The 19,438-nt window shown below is 34.9% G+C and overlaps 4 protein-coding genes and 1 long non-coding RNA gene across 8 annotated transcripts in view; 4 read left to right on the top strand and 1 right to left on the bottom strand.

Annotated features, from left to right (window-relative positions):
* The first annotated feature begins 37 nt into the window (after positions 1–37).
* On the top strand, positions 38–5,580 carry Sccro3 (defective in cullin neddylation 1 domain containing SCCRO3). Its single transcript, XM_076788072.1, has 4 exons — positions 38–177; positions 970–1,133; positions 1,666–1,970; positions 2,327–5,580. The coding sequence occupies exons 2-4, from the start codon at positions 1,052–1,054 to the stop codon at positions 2,924–2,926; spliced, it is 987 nt and encodes a 328-aa protein (XP_076644187.1). The 5' UTR covers positions 38–177; positions 970–1,051; the 3' UTR covers positions 2,927–5,580.
* A 174-nt stretch (positions 5,581–5,754) lies between these two features.
* LOC143354193 (lumican-like) lies at positions 5,755–8,663 on the top strand. Its single transcript, XM_076788071.1, has 2 exons — positions 5,755–6,382; positions 6,870–8,663. The coding sequence occupies exon 2, from the start codon at positions 6,880–6,882 to the stop codon at positions 8,188–8,190; it is 1,311 nt and encodes a 436-aa protein (XP_076644186.1). The 5' UTR covers positions 5,755–6,382; positions 6,870–6,879; the 3' UTR covers positions 8,191–8,663.
* Positions 8,664–9,653: 990 nt separating this feature from the next.
* On the bottom strand, positions 9,654–14,755 carry LOC143354192 (uncharacterized). Of its 3 annotated transcripts, none has more exons than XM_076788069.1 (4): positions 14,616–14,755; positions 14,416–14,559; positions 13,694–13,840; positions 9,654–13,574 (listed from the first exon to the last, which is right to left on the bottom strand). In XM_076788069.1, exons 1-4 carry the CDS (start codon positions 14,625–14,627, stop codon positions 11,703–11,705), a joined length of 2,175 nt encoding a protein of 724 aa, XP_076644184.1. In that variant the 5' UTR covers positions 14,628–14,755; the 3' UTR covers positions 9,654–11,702. The 3 variants fall into 3 exon arrangements, with proteins under 3 accessions (XP_076644184.1, XP_076644185.1, XP_076644183.1); XM_076788070.1 differs by having other exon boundaries at positions 14,416–14,536; positions 14,616–14,720; XM_076788068.1 differs by having other exon boundaries at positions 14,416–14,730.
* Positions 14,756–14,892: 137 nt separating this feature from the next.
* LOC143354197 (uncharacterized) lies at positions 14,893–17,860 on the top strand. 2 transcript variants are annotated; one of them, XR_013082295.1, is made up of 3 exons: positions 14,893–15,018; positions 15,472–15,696; positions 17,806–17,860. It is a non-coding gene; the product is annotated as an uncharacterized LOC143354197 (long non-coding RNA). The 2 variants fall into 2 exon arrangements; XR_013082294.1 differs by lacking the exon at positions 17,806–17,860 and adding an exon at positions 16,063–16,081.
* A 297-nt stretch (positions 17,861–18,157) lies between these two features.
* LOC143354188 (metabotropic glutamate receptor 8) overlaps positions 18,158–19,438 on the top strand; it is a 49,838-nt gene continuing 48,557 nt past the window's right edge. The window contains exon 1 of the mRNA XM_076788059.1: positions 18,158–18,488. The gene's annotated coding sequence lies outside the window, so the exon portion shown is untranslated. The remainder of the gene's footprint in view (positions 18,489–19,438) is intronic.

The following is a 19,438-nucleotide window of genomic DNA, read 5'->3' as shown; positions in this document are numbered from 1 at the left end:
GATGCTAGAAGTGGCTGAGATTAACGCATCTTAGAAACTTCGACTACAGCGAATTCAAGTTTGAATCTCTTCGATAAATGAGAATTTATGAATGTGGTCACAGCGAGATATTTTGCGGGGGGTCTTTACTGGGGTTATCGTGACCCAGGTAGACCAAAAATCCTCCTTAACAGTAAGGTAAAGAATTTATTTAATATATGCATAATATGTCCATCATTTTAAATGACCCTTCGAACAATATACCATAGTTTCGAAACTCTTCAGGTTTTTTATCTATCGCATACGTATAAACGCATATGTATATGTATATGTACATGTATATGTATATTTATATGTAAGCTATTAGTTTTCGATAATGAATATTTTTAATAGCATATTTATAAATATTTTTCAACAGGTGTTTATGATTATTTTCGGTAAAACAAGTCATTTTGTAAGCAATAGTTTTAAAGCATAGCTTGAATGTAAACATTTCTACAGTTCTTTATTTCCTTAAATTATATCCTACAGTTTTAGTTCTTATATGTTCTCTAATTCTAACTGTAAAACAATATATTTAGTATTTTATAATCTTTATCTTCGAAAAATTGGTGTTCTGCTAAATAAAATAAAATGTAGAGTAAATTTAAATTGTTGATAAATATACTTATGATTATAGACATAAGTAAAAGTATAATTACATTATTGATTAGAGGCATAACTAGTAACACAGGTACATTATCTAGTCTCAACAAGATTGAAAAAGTTTTCATTGCTAAAAAGTGTTATAAAGTATTCTAAACAAGAAATAAATAAGTATTGCTAAAAAATTCTATCAAGTTGTTGATGCCAAAAAAAATTGTGCCATTATTGAGCCTTTCATTGCAAAAATTGTAATGTTCTATGCAATAGACACATCGGAATTAATTAGTATTTCTCAACAGTAATATTATTAATTGTATTATTATATTATAATATTCGATTGCTTAGATTTTGATCAAGACTGCCAATGTAAGACTGAACTACTGATGCATAAGATACTTGCCTTTGATGTTAAGTACGGACAGCATCAATGGGAAACTGTTTTTCATGCTTTAAGGTGCCTTTTCCACCAGCCACCACCAATCAATCTCTGTCATTGGAACAAAAAGACGGTATTTATTTGTAACTGTCATTTATATTAATTAGTAATGGATCTTTCATGTTTTCTATGATTTTGCTATTTGTCATAATTTGTTAAAAAGTTCTATTTTATGGTAATGAAAAATAAATATGATTTTCTGTTCTCTTGAATAGCGTTCTATTTCTATGAACTGTATTAGATCTAATACATGATACAGTTAATACATTCAAATACGTACCTTTCTCGTATAAATTTTAGATTTTGAAGAAACTGATATTTAATCCAACTTTGCATAAGAGTCAGTAATTTATTAAGCAATGTACATTCAAATTATGAAAATTGTTAGTCACAAAAATGATCGCACAATAGAGTATTCATCGTAAAACTATCTACGTCTACCATATCATTGAAATTTGTTATATTTAACAGTTTTAAGGGAGAAGTCAATTTTTGTTTAATTGTATTATTAATTTCATTTTCTGCCATACTAACAAAAATAACATAATAATTAGTTTACAATGATATTTTCACATAGAGTTGATAATAGTTGATGATGGTTGTAGAAACAATGGAACTTAGGGGCTTGTTCCCAAATTCTTGCCAACAAAGTGGGCCTTTGATGCCTGAACCACATATAAATGGAAACAGAAAATCAATCACTACATTATCAACATTCAATAATGTAGGGTCTGATAATTGTGGGTCTGTGCCTAGCGTACAAAATAATTTACGTTTGTCGAGAGGATTTTATACACGTTTACCGCCGTTGAGTAAATCTGGACAACCGTCTGGGCAAAATGTGACAAGTGAATCAAAACAGCAAAGAGAATCGGAGAATAAATTAAATGCTTTATTTGACCAATATAAGGTAAACTTCAAATCTACATTTTTAGTTTTTTTCTCATTAGTTTCCATTTTATCACGTTGGCTGTTAGGCTTGACTTTCTTTGCCCTTTCTTTAGATAAATGATGGTGGAGTGTCTCCAAAACTTATTGTATGAACAAATATTACTCTGTTACGTTATGCATTACATCTTGCATTAATGGAAAAGGAAATTTTAAGATTTTCGTGTAACTCTCGAAACTTGTATTTTTTTATTAAAAGATTATGTGATCATTGTGTGGCAGCCAATGTGTTAATTACATATCTAATACTAAATTTATAATTTCAATTCAAAATTCTTATTCGATAAAAATAATATTTTTTGCAAATCTGATTGATAGGAACTGCACGAAGATGTAATTCTAGCAGACGGCATAGAAAGACTTTGCAATGATTTACAACTATCACCGGATGAATTTCAAGTACTTGTACTTGCTTGGAAACTAAATGCTGAACAAATGTGCCAATTTACACGTCAAGAATTTGTGACAGGTTTAAAAGCAATGAAAGTAGACAGTATACGTGGTATACAAGCAAGACTACCAGAAATTGTTCAAGACTTGTCAGTAAATAGTGATTTATTCAAAGATCTCTATCGATTTACGTTTCGGTTTGGTTTAGATGTTAATTCTGGTCAAAGAATATTACCAGCTGACATGGCAATCGTTCTGTGGAAGCTTGTTTTTACATTACGTGAACCGCCTCTCTTATCTAGATGGTTAAAATTTCTCGAGTGCCATCACGTTAGAGGCATACCCAGAGATACATGGAACATGTTTTTGAATTTTGCTGAAAGCATTGGTGATGATCTTGGTGCCTACGATGATGCAGAAGCATGGCCAAGTTTATTTGATGATTTTGTGGAATATGAAAATGATCAAATGAATCAAAATATCAGTAAAGATGATATCATAAAAGATGTTTCTATTGATAAAGCTTAATATTGATGTTTCCAATTTTCATTGTGATAAGGTATTATTAGCTTTCATTTAAGTTTCAAACAAAATCATTTAAAAATTTCTGACAATTAAATGAGATAATAGTTTGTCCGTAAGGTTTCCTTATTATTTCAAAGTACTAATTTTGCCATTACAAAGTACTAAACTCAGTGAAATTTTAAATTTTATTTAAAAGATTTTATTTGCAATGATGCAAATTAAAAATTTTGGTGTACTTAGGAGATAAATTAGAAAGCAGAATTTCTATAATCTAAATTTTATGATACAGTACATGTGAATGTACACGATTCCTAGTACATTCATATTTCTTATACTTTTTGAAACTACTGTTGAAAAAAATGAACAAATGTAAAAAAAGAACAAATGTAAAAAATAGATCTCATATTATATAGAAATTCTTCAGAAATTTATCTGACTATCCACATCTTGTCAGATTAAAATATATGATCTAACTTTTATTGACATTGGTGTAAAGTCACTACTGTGAAACAAATTTAATAATTTGTGATTGTAGTTTATGATATTGTTTTAAATGGACGTATGGTTTATTTAATTATGTTCCTATTTATTATTATTTTTTTAATATCCATAATCTGAAGTCTTGAAATATTTAGAAACAAGAGTAAGTATTAGTAAAATTTTCTGATAAACACATTTCAGATATAATAAAGTTATTCAGACATATGTATATAGCGCCATGTCTTTCGAAAACACTAAAAAACTATTTGTTAAAATTAGTGATATCTAATATTTAGTGTATCAACAAAGAATTTCTGATCTACTCGTTTATGATTATAAAAGTATATTACATATTTACATTGCAGTCGTAATTACTGCACATAATTTTTAATTTCACATAGCCATGATTTAAAAATTATTTAACGAATTTTTAAATATTTACTATTTTGCTTGAACATAATCAATGTCGTTTGGTTGCTTTATTTGTGACGAATAAAATATTGAGATAAGTGTACAAAAATTCGAAACATTATTGAATGTTACTTACACAGAAGGACTTGCACACTTAAGTTCTAGTATCAGTAAAAACTATTTCTTGTAATTATTACAAAATAAAAACTAAAATTGTTGCATAGTTGCTGCCTTCGTAAAATAAAAAATTGCTTCAACTTGAAAATTTTACACATAACAATTTTTTGTAGGAAAAATTGTTGTATTGAGTGATCATTGTTATGAAAGGACCATATGCAAATACTAAACTATCCAACCGACCTTTTCAGATTGTGTACTATGGCTTTGATATCGATTTAATGCAATAACTTTTTTAATGTGCCCCATAATCAAGAGAGGGGGGCGATTAAAGTGTGTATTTTGTGAAATTTATATCAAAATTAAAATATCTTGAATAAATAAAGTATTTGTTTTTAGGCTAAGTTATAAAATTCATTATAATAACATAAACATTGTTTCATGTTCAGTGCTGATATTTCCAGAAAAACGAAATATTTCAAGAATGTAACCATGGCCGTCTGTAGCACATTCCATTCAAAACGGCATGTAAAATTGATTTCTGAACATTTGTTCAAAGAATAAATAATAACTTTTTTAAAATTTACGGCACAGCATATGTTACGATGGGAATGAATAGTCTTTTGTAAAGGATGTGGAGACATCCATATTTTGGAATACATATTGTGGAATACATTGAACTTTTTAAGGCATTTTACTTCAATCATCTGTGTGTGTGCGTGTTCAATTCCTGATCTACATATATGTATGCTGAGGTAGTGTGCAGTTTTACTCATATAGATCTGTTTGTTTGATATTTTCATCGTGGGAGTTCTACTGATCTCTATTTTTTATTTGAGAAAAACCATCTTGCTCTTATAGCTTGTCTTGTTTTTTCTTCAATTATGTTTTTGGTCGATACATAGTTTGATTATGGTCAACTTTGATCTCTGATCTGCTTTGAGCTAGTATTTGATTCTCGGTTACCTATTATTCGGATATGGTTGTATTAGGTAACGGTTCTCTTTATATGTATACAAAAGAAATCATGGGTACAATTGTATATCGACACCTTGGGTATGAGAAAATTTGTATGCCTTGTATGACATTAGTTGTCATTGAGATGTTGCAGGTACGAAGGTACAAAGTGATGACCTTCACCAACGTCCACTTTTTGACACAGCCGTGCTTACTGAACTGCACGGCTTTTGTTTCTATCTGTTTATGGGTAGTTGATTTCACATCGTCAGTAGTAGTAGTAGTAGTAGTTAACTGAAAGTTTAGATATCTATTTAAACAAACACATAAATATTGGCTGCTACCACGTGCAACTTTTTCATCTGTGTTGATTTTTAACAAATAGACGGCCGCGCCCGTGAGGCTCGTGATATTTCTGGCGTAATCTTTGAGTTAGGTTTTTAAAAAATGCATGTGTATGCCTGGCGTGTTTTTTTAACTGAATGTTCAGATATTTATTTAAACAAATACATAAATTTAGCTGCTACCTCATTCTACTTTTTCATCTGTGTTGATTTTAACAAATAGACGCTAGTCGAATTTTGTATTTTTATCGTCAAATTCGTTGTCAGCGACCTCAAAAACCATTTATTACCAGTTTCCTGAAAGTTTTGATGAAGTCCGAGTTTTCGTCACTTTTAAAAAAATCTTTTTTTTTATAAAAAATGAAGGATACCTCAATTTTTTAAGTATTAACATACATTTTTTACTTCATAATATTCTAACTGGTATCGAGACGAATTCAACGATCTATAATAATATAACATTAAACTTTGAAATAACGCTACAATACTTTTGGACAGAAAAGCGGGTTCCCGAACCGCGATGCGTAGAGTGGTTTCTGAATGAGACTTCTGAATGTTAAACTTGAACGTACAAACGACAATAAATAATTTTTTGAGAATTTTTCACTCAAGAAAATAGTCCTAATTTAAAGTTTTCCAATCTGTGTGCCCGAGGAGGTCTCCCTCCCTTGGGAGTGCTATTTCATTTATATTTTTCATGTTTCATGTGAATTTTTTGTTTAAGTTGCTAGTTATTTATGCTTTTCTCATTTCATTCCTGTCATATATGGTCACAAGCATAATTAGCGTTCAATTAATACTCTATGTTTTCATTATCTACCCTGAGGCGGTTCTGATCTCAGAATTGTAGATATATATATATATATATATATTTATTTATTGCTGATCGCAAATAAAGGGGTACAGTGTTGCACTGTGTGCAATTTTTCTTAGCGGTCTCTGCAGGTTATCGTTGACTCTGGCAACAGTAATTTATCGACCTGATAACACTTTCATCTTCTGAATCCTGAAAGACATCCTTTATGCCTGTGGAACTTCATCGCATTCGACGGGGACGTATAAAAGCCCGCCAGCCATCGACTAGATCGACATTCAAATTGAGCTAACTGGCACATTCGGTACTATACTACTACTCGTGTATTAAAATAAGGTACGTATCGAATTTTAAACAATTCATACTTGGTAAAAATTGTTTTTTTCTTTTTTAATATTTAACTAGTCTAAAATGTGTTTAGTAGTTTGTGATGAATATAGTAGCTTTTGAGTAATTTATAATTTTTAGCATCACTCATTCATCATTCGTCATTTTCATTCTTTTTTTCTTAATCTTTCAAATGTTATTGCAAATGAAAAAGAAAATTACGCATACGTATTTACCGTAAGTTGTATTATAATTTGCGCAATATATATGTATATACCTGTCTCCGGGTCACCACGAACATATTATAAATATATTGAACTATCACTTTAAATAACAACTGTTCAAAGCAGAGTGCTTTCTTAAAGAGACCAACGTTGTCAAGTTTCAATTCTTTTTACATGGCTCGAAGTCAGGTCCATAACTAATAGATAGCCTACTGGGAATAATTTTGGGACCTGTATTCCATGTTTTCAATGGTAGCTTTCTTTTGTTTCAGGTGATCCAAGATGGTGTTGCCATACATACTCATCTTGACATTTTTGATTCCCGAATATCATACTATTCGGGTTATAAATTATGGCTCCGATATTGATGAGAATACAGATAATTTAGTAATTCGTCGCCACGCAAGCGTATCTTGCGAAGGGGAAGAAAGCGTCTCCTTCAATAACTTCAGTATAACAAAAATTCCGGCGACTGCTATAATAAGCAGAACAATACAAAATATTAATTTACAAAATAATTTACTGAATAAAATACCAACGGAATTATTTGATAATGTTCCGCTAATGGAATGTCTCAATGTCGCAGGAAATAGAATTCCATATGTAGAGATATTCAATTTTGGCCACTCTAAGTTAAAAACTTTAATTGTGGATTACCAAAATGACGTTGACCAATTTGACATGTTACAAACACAGTTTCACTATACGAAGTCGCATTTTCCAAAATTGGAAAGGCTCCACGTCAATGGGATCAGCACAGTCGTACTTGATCGATTTCCCAAGGATATATTTCCTCAGCTAACTACATTATATTTAACGGACAACGCCATTCGAAATATAGAGAAGAACTTTATCTCTGGCTTACCAACCTCTTTACAACATTTACATCTTGAAAGAAATGCTATCCATCAGTTTAATGTCTATAATGTAGGAAACCTGATGTCGTTGTACTTGGATCAAAATCCTTTACGAAGCATCTATATCAGTTCGAATGATACGTATTTGGAAATATTATCCTTAAGAGACTGTAACTTGAATAGTCAAATATTACAAAACTTGCGTGACTTTCCCCTAAGTAATTTAAATATACTAGATATATCAGAAAATCATCTGAAGTATATACCAGATAATTTGTTCAATGGTCTCACAAATCTACAGCAGTTGCTTTTAAGGAAGAACTCGATTACGGAAATTCCAAACTTAAATAATTTTCATCGGTTATACAAGTTGTCGTTAAGTTATAATGATATAGAAACCGTCTCCAATGTAATGTCAAATACATTGAGAATATTGAATCTTCAAAATAATAAAATTAGTGAAATCATAGATTCCAGTTTTACATATCTTCCGATGCTTCAAGTATTGGATTTATCTAATAATAAATTAGAGTATCTGGCTCCTGGGTGGGCACATAGTTTACAAAATCTTGAACAATTAAATTTGAAGTTCAATATGTTTGCAAAAATTACAGACATTTCATTGGCATCACTTGTTGATTTGCGGAACTTGTATATAAAAGGTAATTTGTTCCATGAAATAGATGAACATGATATTCAATTAATACCTCAAAATTGCACAACCTACGTGGCGTAGATTCTACACAGATTGTAAAATGTAGACTACGTTTTTCTTAGTAAAACAACAAATCTACAGTTTTTAGATTAATACAATAATAGTGTCTCTTACAGTTTACTGGAAAATAGATGAGTTAGTATATTTATATTCTAAAGAGGCATAACTAATTTATAGTATAAATATATGGTTTTATGTTTATGATTTTGCACAGTAACTACTATAACTAGATTGCGGATATTTGTAACTGACAATTGTAGCAAACCAGAGTGAAATAGAAATTTATTTTCTCTCTGATTACGTCCGGTAGGTTGAAAATAATATGACAATATTTTTCAATTCTTTCAATGTTTTTACTATTTTGTGTTCCACCTACGCATTTTTGTCATAAATGTATAAAATCCGCAGTGTATTTATAACGATCAGTATTGTTCTATCTTTCTCTGATAGCTTGAATTACTTTGTTTACATAATAAAGTATCATTAAAATACAATTATTACATGTGTAATACGTGTTACTCTTTCCTTGTTATCCTTGGATTATTAACAACACCATATAACAAATGTCCACTTTTCCTAAGTAACCAATACTTTCATCTTTCAGGCAGCTTTCAGTATTCAACATTTTTCCTGTAACTAATACCAACAAACTTATGGTAAAAATAGTATGTACGTTAATATATCGTTACAAGCGTATCTCAAGATACGCATCTTAAGATATTATTTTAATTAAAATAAATTGATTCCACTCAATCACATATACTGTTCGGGTCATTTGATTTTATTGTAATTTGCTAGTAGAAAATATTTATGTCATTTGACAAAAAACAAGTTAATTATAGATATATAACTCAATTGTGTTGAAGAATTAATTTATATACTTTTACGTTATAATTTATATAGTTTACTTAATTATTATTATTATTATTTATACTTAAAGAAGTATTACATAATATAAATAGTTTCCATTGTTATTATAATTTATCATTTATTTTTGTCTTTTTAATTAATTAACGACTTCCAGGCATTCTTAATTCAACTCGCTCGATAAATTATACTTGTGTTTACGTTGAGTGCTCTACCGAAATATTACAACAAAATGTATTTATAAACTGACTTTACAGTTCAATTTTTTGCAAAGTCGTAAAAAAATATGCAAATTACAAACTTCAGGTACTGTACAATTGAAAGTTTTGGAATTATTAAATTTCTCTAAAACAATTATACATACGTATCGTAAAATAGAATCGAGAATGAATAACAGAAAACCTCGGACTTAATATATTTTATTTGACTAAAAAAAATATCTATAAAATCTTTCCTTATAATTTTCATAAGATTTTTTCATTTCATTTTAAATTAAGAATTAATTAAAGGCACGCATGCAAAGTTATTAATGAATGTTCATCTTGTTGTAAACGAAGACATATGGTTTGCAAAAAGTTATTATACGCTTTGTCGCATGTAATCTCTCTTGCTAGAAACTATAAGTAGGTATTGTATTTCGTGGGGAATTAACTTCGAAATTTTTAAATAAAAAAGAACATAATATAGAGTAATGAAAGATATTCAACTATTTGGCTGCTCGAAATCTTTCGGAAATTTCACTAGACATATTTTCTTTTCAGCTACTACTCCGTTCCATTAACTGATACTGTTTTTATACAGTAATGCCTCATAAAATTCATAAAAAATTTACTAACAGATTATTACTAGTCGTAACTTTCCTGATAGAAATGTCTTCGAACACTTGTTAATTATATACAATGTGCCATTATTTTATAATATTTAAAATTACGAAGGACTGAATGGATTTTGCAAGACAACCTGTTCGAAATGATTTTAACGTGAGGAATATTAACAGTCTACTCGTAATAATTTCATCAAAATATAACGAAAAATATAAGTTGAAATTTTTATAAGGGTTTTATTTACAATAAAACTGATCATAAAACTGAAAGACATAGTTCTGGTGTTTATATCTGCTATTTACAAGAGAAAACATTTCAGAAATGCTAACTCAACGGAACACGTATCTCATCAAGTGTAACCAAAATTTATCAGGAGGAAATTGATCTCGACAGACGCAGCTCGATGCTTCGCAATTTTCATTCGTTTCGGGCTAGTTTGTCTATGTACTGAGGCATTGCTGTACTGCTACTTTTTTATCGTATACATTAGAAATTAAGCAGAAGTTTCTGCACATTATAGCGCACTAGATTTACTTATTCATCGTGACTTCCACCGTAAGTAGGAAGCAACAAACATCACTTTTGTACTTATACTGTTCTATAATACGTTTGGCCTAAGAATGTGCAGGTACCCGAAATTACGGACAGCTAAACTTCCGAAAACTCCAATACTCCGAATTCGCTAAAATTGTGCAGGTAGCTTCATTTTGCATAGAAATAATATTTTCGAGCAGGATTTTCGGCGTAATTTCCTACTTTATCGACGCGACTTAGTCTCATAGATAATCACCGTGCTTGGGCATTCCGCGGGTCCTTCGAAAATAATTAACTATAATATATCCCTCAAGTGACAGAAATTACAAAAATCGCAAGCTTGGAATAGGTTATTAGGAACATTTTATTAATTTGCAGAATATACACAGTCACTGGTATTAATATTCGGACTCTCGGAATATTCGATTCTCATGCAGGAAATGTACTATTTCCGAAATTTCAGTCAATTCGGAACGTGGGGGTTTTCGGAAGTACAGTCGGGCTACCCGAATGCAGTGTGGCCAGATAGGAGAAATTTAGGGAAATAGAGATCACAACAGAGACGAAATGCGTCACGTGACCGGTCCGTGGCGGAAACGGGGGTTGTAGGAGGATACTCGCCGTCGGAGAATGAAATCGTAGAAGGAGTAAGGTAGAGTGGGGGATAAGTCTTGATCTGGCCACACTGTCCACTCGCCCGAGCCCGTCCGATTTCCTCCGGCCAGACCCGAACAGTCGAGAACCCGACACATTGTAAGGCCCGCACATCCCTAGTTTGGTACCATTGAACCTTTCGCTCGGTTACACTGAGTAAGTACTTCTTCAAGATTGCTTTGGAATTTCTTCGATGTATAGTATACAAATGCAGGTGCATATTTTATTTTCCAGAGATAGTATCTCGTAATTCCGCGTGCAATCGTTCCTACGCCTGAAGAAAGCCAAAATTTGTAACGATTCTAAAGATGAGAAAGTAATTCCAATCATTCTAGACAGTCAGGATGGACGTTCTTAGCCATTAGGCATGTAAACGGACATTTTAAACGAAAAAGAAGTACGCGTGACTCTTAATTTCTAAGAAGAATCTTTCCCGTTATTTCTTATACCGTGAGTGCACACTTGTTGGTAATAGAATAATTGAAAACACATCAATATAGCGTCAGAGACTTAAAGATAGTAGACAGTGTTCTATTAATATCGTTCAGACGGTAACCATTTTAATTGACGTGATCGTTAAAAATCGCTCATAAATAAAAAAAAAAAAAACTAGTGCTGGTGTGCATACGATAAAAGATGCAAGGACAATTATTATTAGCCGTACTGTATAAGATTAAAAAGAGCGTCGACATTCTCTTTCTCGGATTCTTGTTGTCGTACGACTTGTGTGACATCTTGAGTCAGAAAAACCTGCTCGATTAAGACCGTTTCCGTGTCAGGATGCTCGGAAATAGCAATACTCTCTTCTTTACCTCTTTCTTCATCGTCATCATTTACTTTAATTGTGTTTTTTCTCCGTTTCGCTTTAGGCCTATCGGTGTGTATCCTCATGTGTCGCCTTAAATCGTATTTGCCCACGAAACGAGCGTCACAAATTTCACATCCGAACGGTTTACCACCAGTGTGAGTCCACATATGACGTCTCAATGCTGCGCTGAAGGTAAACGCGATTCCGCATACATTGCAAACGTATGGTTTTTCTCCTGTATGCAGAAGACTATGATCCCTTAACGTTGCCCTCTGATTGAATCGTTTCCCACAAACCTCGCACGTATAACTTCGCGGATTCGAGTGAATTCTCACGTGATTCAATAAATTCCCCTGCTGCGAGAACGACCTTCCACAGACATCGCATTTGAACGGCTTTTCTCCGGTATGAACACGCATATGTGTTTCCAATGTGCGATTATTCAGGAATCTCTTGCCACAAACTTTACATGGGTATTTAGGCAGGTGAAGACCTTGCGGGTCCAAGTGACTGATCAAATGTCGTTTGTAATTGCCCTTGTGGTTAAACAATCGCGGACATTGGCTGCAAGCATAAGGTGCGCCACGTATATGCGTCGAAATGTGCGACTCTAACTCTGATTTCACTTTGAATCGGAGACCGCACTTCGGACACCGATGTCTCGGAAAATCCGTGTGACACACCATGTGCCTCTTCAGATACCTCTTCATCGTATAAGCTTTGTTGCATATGAAACAGGAGTACGGGAACTGACCTGTATGTGTTTTCACGTGTGCTCGCAATTCTCGATGACTTTCGCAATCTTTCTCGCATACCACACAAAAGAATGGTCCACTACTTGGTACGTGATTGTCTATAGTGTGCAACAAAACACCGGTCAATTTATCGTAATTTTGTAAACACAATGTGCATTGGTACTGTATCGTGTTGTCCTCGAGCTTGATCTCCTTTATTCTAGTGATCGTATCGTTCAAACTACCCAATATATTATCTTTGGGGTCAACAAAATAATCAGAATCAGAGTCTTCGCTCTCTTCCGTTTGCGGTTTTAATTCGAACGAAACCTTCTGTTTGCTTTGTCCGTTTACTTTTTCCCTCGAACTCTTCTCTGGGATCGAGGATTCCGAAGATTGCTTGTTTCGACTTCTTTTACGAACCTGCGTATCCTCAATGTTTTCAACATAGACAGTATCTAAAAAATCCTCGTGGTCCAGCGAATCGTCAAAGATTTGGTCATCGCAGTCACCTTCCAGAATTTTCTTTTCATCTCCTAATTTAATGGTACTTACTGTTTCACAAGGTACTACGTTCTCGGCATTCATATGTTCCAAAGAAACCTCTTCCTCTGGTATATACATTATCGTATAGTCTAAATGCTGAGATTCAAGCATTTTTGAAATTTCATTTGGTATCTCGCTCTTTACGTGTTTTTCTTGCTCAACTTGCGTTGCTGGTAATTTGGAAATAAGGATATTTCTTAAGTCAGACAAGTCAGCCTTGTTAAATTCCTCACTTTCTTCCACTAACTGGCACACATCGATTTCTAACATATGTTCTTCTTTACAAGTCATACCAATTTCATCAGCTACAAACTGTTCTGAATGAACTACTGTGTTCATAGACTTAGTATCCTGTTTATTGTCTAACGATTTTGCCTCCAGTAACTCATTTGTTTGTTCTGAACAGTCCTGATTAGCGTCATTGCCTATTATCTCTTCCTAAAAGGTAACATAAGACAGATTATGCATGTACTATTATAAATTAGAATAATAGATAGAAGAATGACAAAAAAATGTGTAGAAAAAATGTAGAAAAAATATAGTATATGTAATTTTACCTTTATTGTCCAATGCATTTGTGTTTCAAACATCTTGCGAAGTTTCTTCTCTGTGGCTTGAACCTGGAGTTTAAAGTCATAAAATGCATCCGTGCGATATGCACATTTCGCACACAACATGTTTGGTAGCCCGTCAAACCTATCAATCTGGAAAAGAAATATATACATATGTTAGATAATACAATTAGATAATACAATTGCATAATATTGATTATTGTAAAAATTATAGTATATATGCTTAAACCCCTTTATTTCTATGCTTAAAAATTACTTAAATCTATTTTATATAAAGGTTATGTACTTTATTAAAAGCTGCTACATTGTATCTTTGATTAGCAAATATTCTTTCTGAGGAAATATGCTTACAGAAATCTGCTTGTTTGACTTGTTTCAAATAAATTAATTTAAAGTTTGCATGCTCTCTCGTTCTTTTATGTTCATGGCGTTTTAATTGTTGACAATTTCAAATACATCACAAGTTGTTATCAAACACATTTTAATCATATAAAATACATTTAAACACACGGTTGATTTAATATTATCCTTATGTAGACGTTGTAACAAACAAACTACGAACACAGTATTCAATAAAGGACATATGTGAATATCATTTTAAGGTTATGTGGTATCTTCGTGAAATTCAAACACGTGCAATCGTCAGAAAAACGTATTGAATTTATTCATGAGATGAATATATAAAGTGAAAATACTTTATTACTAACCTGTATCGATGCCAGTTCAGCAAGTTTATCAGGTAAATTTTTTTGGCTGATTGTGTCGTCATCATACATAGGGAGAAGAACGCCGTCGACCTTCATGCACGCACGACACATATCTGCACAGCTGATTTCCCAGCTCATTGTTATCTTAAATATCGAAACACACATAAAATAAAACTTTCACGCCGCTTTCGTTCACTTACAAATAAATGCATTTCACAGTTCGTGATCAGCGTCGCGTTTTCTGTAGGACATAGCAGTCAACATAAAGTTTCGTCAAACTGTAGATAGAGCTTGCATCTACACGTTTGCCCACAAGTGGCGCAATCTTATAATACTGAAACGACATCTGATGTTACGTATTAATTTTATGTTCAAATAAATAGTACGTGACTAGAGAGGAAGTGATAGTGCTCGCTAATGAAATATAAAATACAACTGATTTTAATAATGGACTTGGACAGTGATATGTGCATGCAATAGTTTATTTAAAGACACGATATTTTTAAGTACGTACTCAAGTGATCATTATTCAATAATTCTTTTCTTGCGTCGAAATATATAACGGCACGCTGTTCACTGAAAGACTGAAGAATTGGTCGACAGGTATTGGAAGAAAATCAGTGGTAATTATCAATTGTTTCTTTATTAAATAAACCAAGTATAGTATTGGAAAAGCAGTGTGTACATACATCTAAGCATAAGATATCGCGTCAAAGTGTCAAGTGGCAAGCTTGCCGGCGTAATCGCGGCAGCCGTGTTTTCGTACGAAGCAGCCAAACACCGCTTAATAAAAATTGAAATATTTTCACCTGCGGCACCTAAACAGTGGCAGCTAAACTTACAATTAATCACATTTTGATTATCTCCGATTTGAATTCAACTTAGTCACATCTCTGATTTGAATTCAACTACCACAATGTCCCGCCACCTCTGTGTTGGTAACGGTCATGTTCGTAACACTCAGAACCGATAGCTGTGTCCTGTGTCCCTGTACTGTATACTTCAACATCCAGACTGGCAGACCTTTTTTAAAGGTTGTTCGTGTTATGATTTTAGTTTCCTCGGTATGCGTGCAATGCTCGAAATATTTTGCGCGCGCTGCTACCGATAACAGAAATTAAACCGATTATAACTGGCCGAGAAGTTGATAATTGTAGTGAGTGGACGAGAATTATTACAACGGGCAGGAAAAAGTGCGATATTCTGAGAAACTATTTCAAACTGTGCGATGACGACAGAAGATTACAATGTTCGATCAAAAACTGCACAGCGATCATTACGGTACGTAAAGTTATCATATTTGAATATAAGTCTAAATGTGTGGTGCCTGTATGAGACAGTGAGCGAGTGAGTGAGAAAGAAAGTTGGCGAACGAGAGTTACGGAAAGTGAGCTAATGATTGAAACGGAATGAGCGATAGGTCGAATGAGGGAAGACCGCGAGAGAACGTGTGAGAGAATGAGAGAGAGAGAGAGAGAGAGAGAGAGAGAATCGCGAGGCAATTCGGCGACAAGTGCGTGCAGTTAGGTCTAGTTGAACCGTATCACCTTGTGCTGTATAATTCCAGCGAATTTGCTGGCAGGATTATAATAAAAATTACAACAAATGTATTACTTCAATATGGAAAAAATAATATAATATTTATAGGACCATTCATACTAATTTGCAAAAGCACTTGGAACTGCAGAATCCAAACGAATTTGCAATTGTTATGATTGCAAAGGGAGTACGATATCGTCGGGCAGGTGAAACCGAAACTGTGCCGGATTCGGCACCGGGCAACGGGCGTTACGTCCCAGGAAGGACAAACAACGCATTTAGATAATATTGGACACAGTTTTTTTTAACCTACCTGCATTCACCGGTTTCGGTTCGGGAAATTGAGACGATGAAAACAGTTAGAGAAAACTTTAATATTTTAATTGATTGATTAACCCTTTGGCCTACAACCACGAGTGAGACGCGTGGTAAGAAATTTGGGCCAAAAACAATAAGCACGAGCCAGACCCGTGGCATCACGTTCGTACGTAAACAACACGAGTCATACTCGTGGCTTGCGATATACATACCGCGTACATCGTGAGTATACTAAACAGGTAAATGGCTCGAGGCGTGACCGATCTTCTTGTTTATTATTTAATTATAAAGTTTATATAAAAATCTGTGATCCGTGAATCTTTCAACGAAAACTTTAAAGGACGGCCGAAGTTGAAGTTGAGGTCGGTTTGTAATTAAATGGAGAGCCGAAATGTTTGTTAACTAACGATATATTTCCCACATGTGTTCGGCTAATACAATCGTTAAAGGTAATTGTGAACGCTTACATTCTTCGCATTCCGATTCGCTCGTTTAGCTGTTCGACGAGAAGGTCGAGAAGGTTCAGGCGGGTTTACGGGCCTTTGACACTGAGTTCGGATTCGCGCAGGGTGCACTGGGATCTCGCTGACTTCATTCAGGCTTGTCCGACTTGAGCATTGACTGTTTAATTGCCCGACTGGTTGACACTTCTCTTGACTGATCGGCTCTTCTTGCTGGACTGAAAGTTGATCGATTGACTTCTCTCGATTTACTGATCCGATTGTTGATTGACTGACGGTTGATTGTTCTCTGACCGACTGACCGACTCTTCCTGATTGACTCTTGATTGACTGACTCCTGTTTACTAACTGACTCATTCCTCTCGGTTGACTGGCTTCTCTTGACTGAATTACTTATGATGAGGAACTGTCGCCCCTTTTTGTAGACGGACTATTCCTTTGTTCTAGGGTAGATATTGGTGGGGGCCCAGATCGTGCCCTTTTCCCTCCCTTGCCACTTTCCTTTTCATTGGATCATCCGATTTCCAGCACCTTGTAGACGACATCATCGCTGGGTCAGCATTATTGTGAGCTGAACGCATTGATTCTTCGAAATCTCCTTTCCGTTGATATCGCACCTTCACCTATATAGGTCTTTGTGTGAAAATTAGTCGTCAGCGTATTGTTTATCGGTCCTTTGTTCGATCCGTCGTCGGGGTGCTGCTTCCATCCACCGTGTCAGTTTGTGTCCTCGGGCTGGACCGTGCGGGTGTGGTTTTTACTATGGCGGTGATTTCTTGAGTTTGGTGTTATCGCGAGCAATGTGTTCGGTCGGTGTGGGTGCCTTGGTCCTCGTGCATCCCTCGACCACCCTCTTGGTTTCCGGAAATCGACGCGGCTCCTGTTCTTATTTCGATGGCTGAAGAGGCCCCTGCGTTTCCTTCCAATTGTGTCGAAGCCAACCCGTTCTTTCTCAACACTTTGAACGCCCAAAAATTCCATAAAATCAAAGTAAGTTATTTAATGAAATAAAAATTGCAAAAAATTAAATGTATGATACTGAGTAATCCTCCAACTTTCTTGCATGTTACAGATCCTAATCAAGTTTAGTACAATGAACATATCAACGCGAAAATTCATTTTAAAACAAAATAATTTCGTTCACCACATATGGGTGACGCGGCGACGAACATGTTAAAGGTACGTCTTAATTCAGCCTATCTCCTGTGTCTCCTAGCTAATAATTCCGATCGGTTTTAATATTTGTTTCCGTGTTTCTCGCGTGACCCTATTACAGGAAAATGTAGTAAGATTTTTCAACGAAAAGGAAAACTATGAAAACACGAGAAATCATTGTTCGTGTAAGGCAGATTATCGAGAGTCGTCTTCGTAGCTCATCCGACGATGAAAAGTCGATCGGTCGAGAGGAGAGAGGATCAACACCTCTTTTCGAAATGTACCGGCCCATCCCTAGGCGGCGAAGTTCGACGAGCGCTTGCGCCTCCGACGCAAGCTATAAGAGTCTGATCAGCACTCGTAGGGACTTCAGTCCACCCCGTGGTACCGGTGCGGTGTTGCGTTTCGTCGTCGTACCCTTCGCCGCCGTCTCTTCACCAACTGGGAACGCTTTCCTCGAGGACGACGTAGCCGCCGCTATGTTGTTTCTCGCGTTTTAGTGACAAAGAACGAACGACAGCACGAGACAAGGAGAGACCAGACACCAGTGTCAACGGTGAAGTGCTGCCAGAGACAGAGAAAGTGAAGGGAGATAGCGAGGTAAAGACACAGAGAGAGAGAGAGAGAGAGAGAGAGAGAGAGAGAGAAAGGGGGAGCGAGAATACCACAAAGAAAAAGAGCAGCTTTTCCTCACTCCTCCAAGTTCCTTGAACGGTAGGACAGCGTCGTCAACGTCAGCAGCAACGTCGGCACCCTGTACGATCAACGTACGTTCACATAGAAATCGTATTTCTGTAGTAGTAGCCACTTGTTTTTTCCTTCATCTCGTATATATCGGTTCTGGCCAAGGCTTTCAAATTTTCCCGAGGACCAATAAAAAATTCTGGCCAATTCCAAGCGTAGCGACGACGGAAAATAGTAAATATTTCGTATACACTTTTTGCCGCTTTTCTTATCGCGAGGATTGAATTACCTGTGGCAATCATCGAACTCGGAACCCTTCGGATTCCCTGCGTTCCCTTCGATTCATTTCTCAGAGTCGAATCGATTATCTTCAATCGATCGGGCGGTTGATCAAGAGATGAGAAACTGTTCGAAGTTGCTACGTCCACTTTATGTATATCGTTTGTTACGGCTTTCGAGATAATGGCTAATTAATTTCGCAAGTGCTTCTTAATCGAGGCGCGCAACTCCAGGTTCAACTTCGCTGAATTTATCTTCCCAATTAGAAAATTTTGCGTTAGTTTAATTAACGTGTCGCCAGCACTGACAGAAAATGCCGCGAATCTTACGGTATATTCATGTGTTGTAAAGAGAACATCTTTGATAGATAATTTCACGGAGCCGCAGCTTTATCAGACGTCGAATAAAGCTCGTTTCACTACAATGAAAACACCAAAAAACCACACGCCTGGAACATTAGCTCGGGGTAGATATTTAATAGTATATATAAAACGGAATACCAAGGTAATTGAAATCTCGAGTCTTGCAATTTACTATTTTCCATTTCACAGTGTACCCGTGTTAAAGTAGCCTAACGAGGTAGTAGT

Source organism: Halictus rubicundus, chromosome 5, assembly GCF_050948215.1.
Source record: "Halictus rubicundus isolate RS-2024b chromosome 5, iyHalRubi1_principal, whole genome shotgun sequence".
Classification (NCBI taxonomy): Eukaryota; Metazoa; Arthropoda; class Insecta; order Hymenoptera; family Halictidae; genus Halictus; species Halictus rubicundus.
The sequence above is the reverse complement of the archived record's forward strand: the minus strand, read 5'-3'. Positions and strand labels throughout refer to the sequence as shown.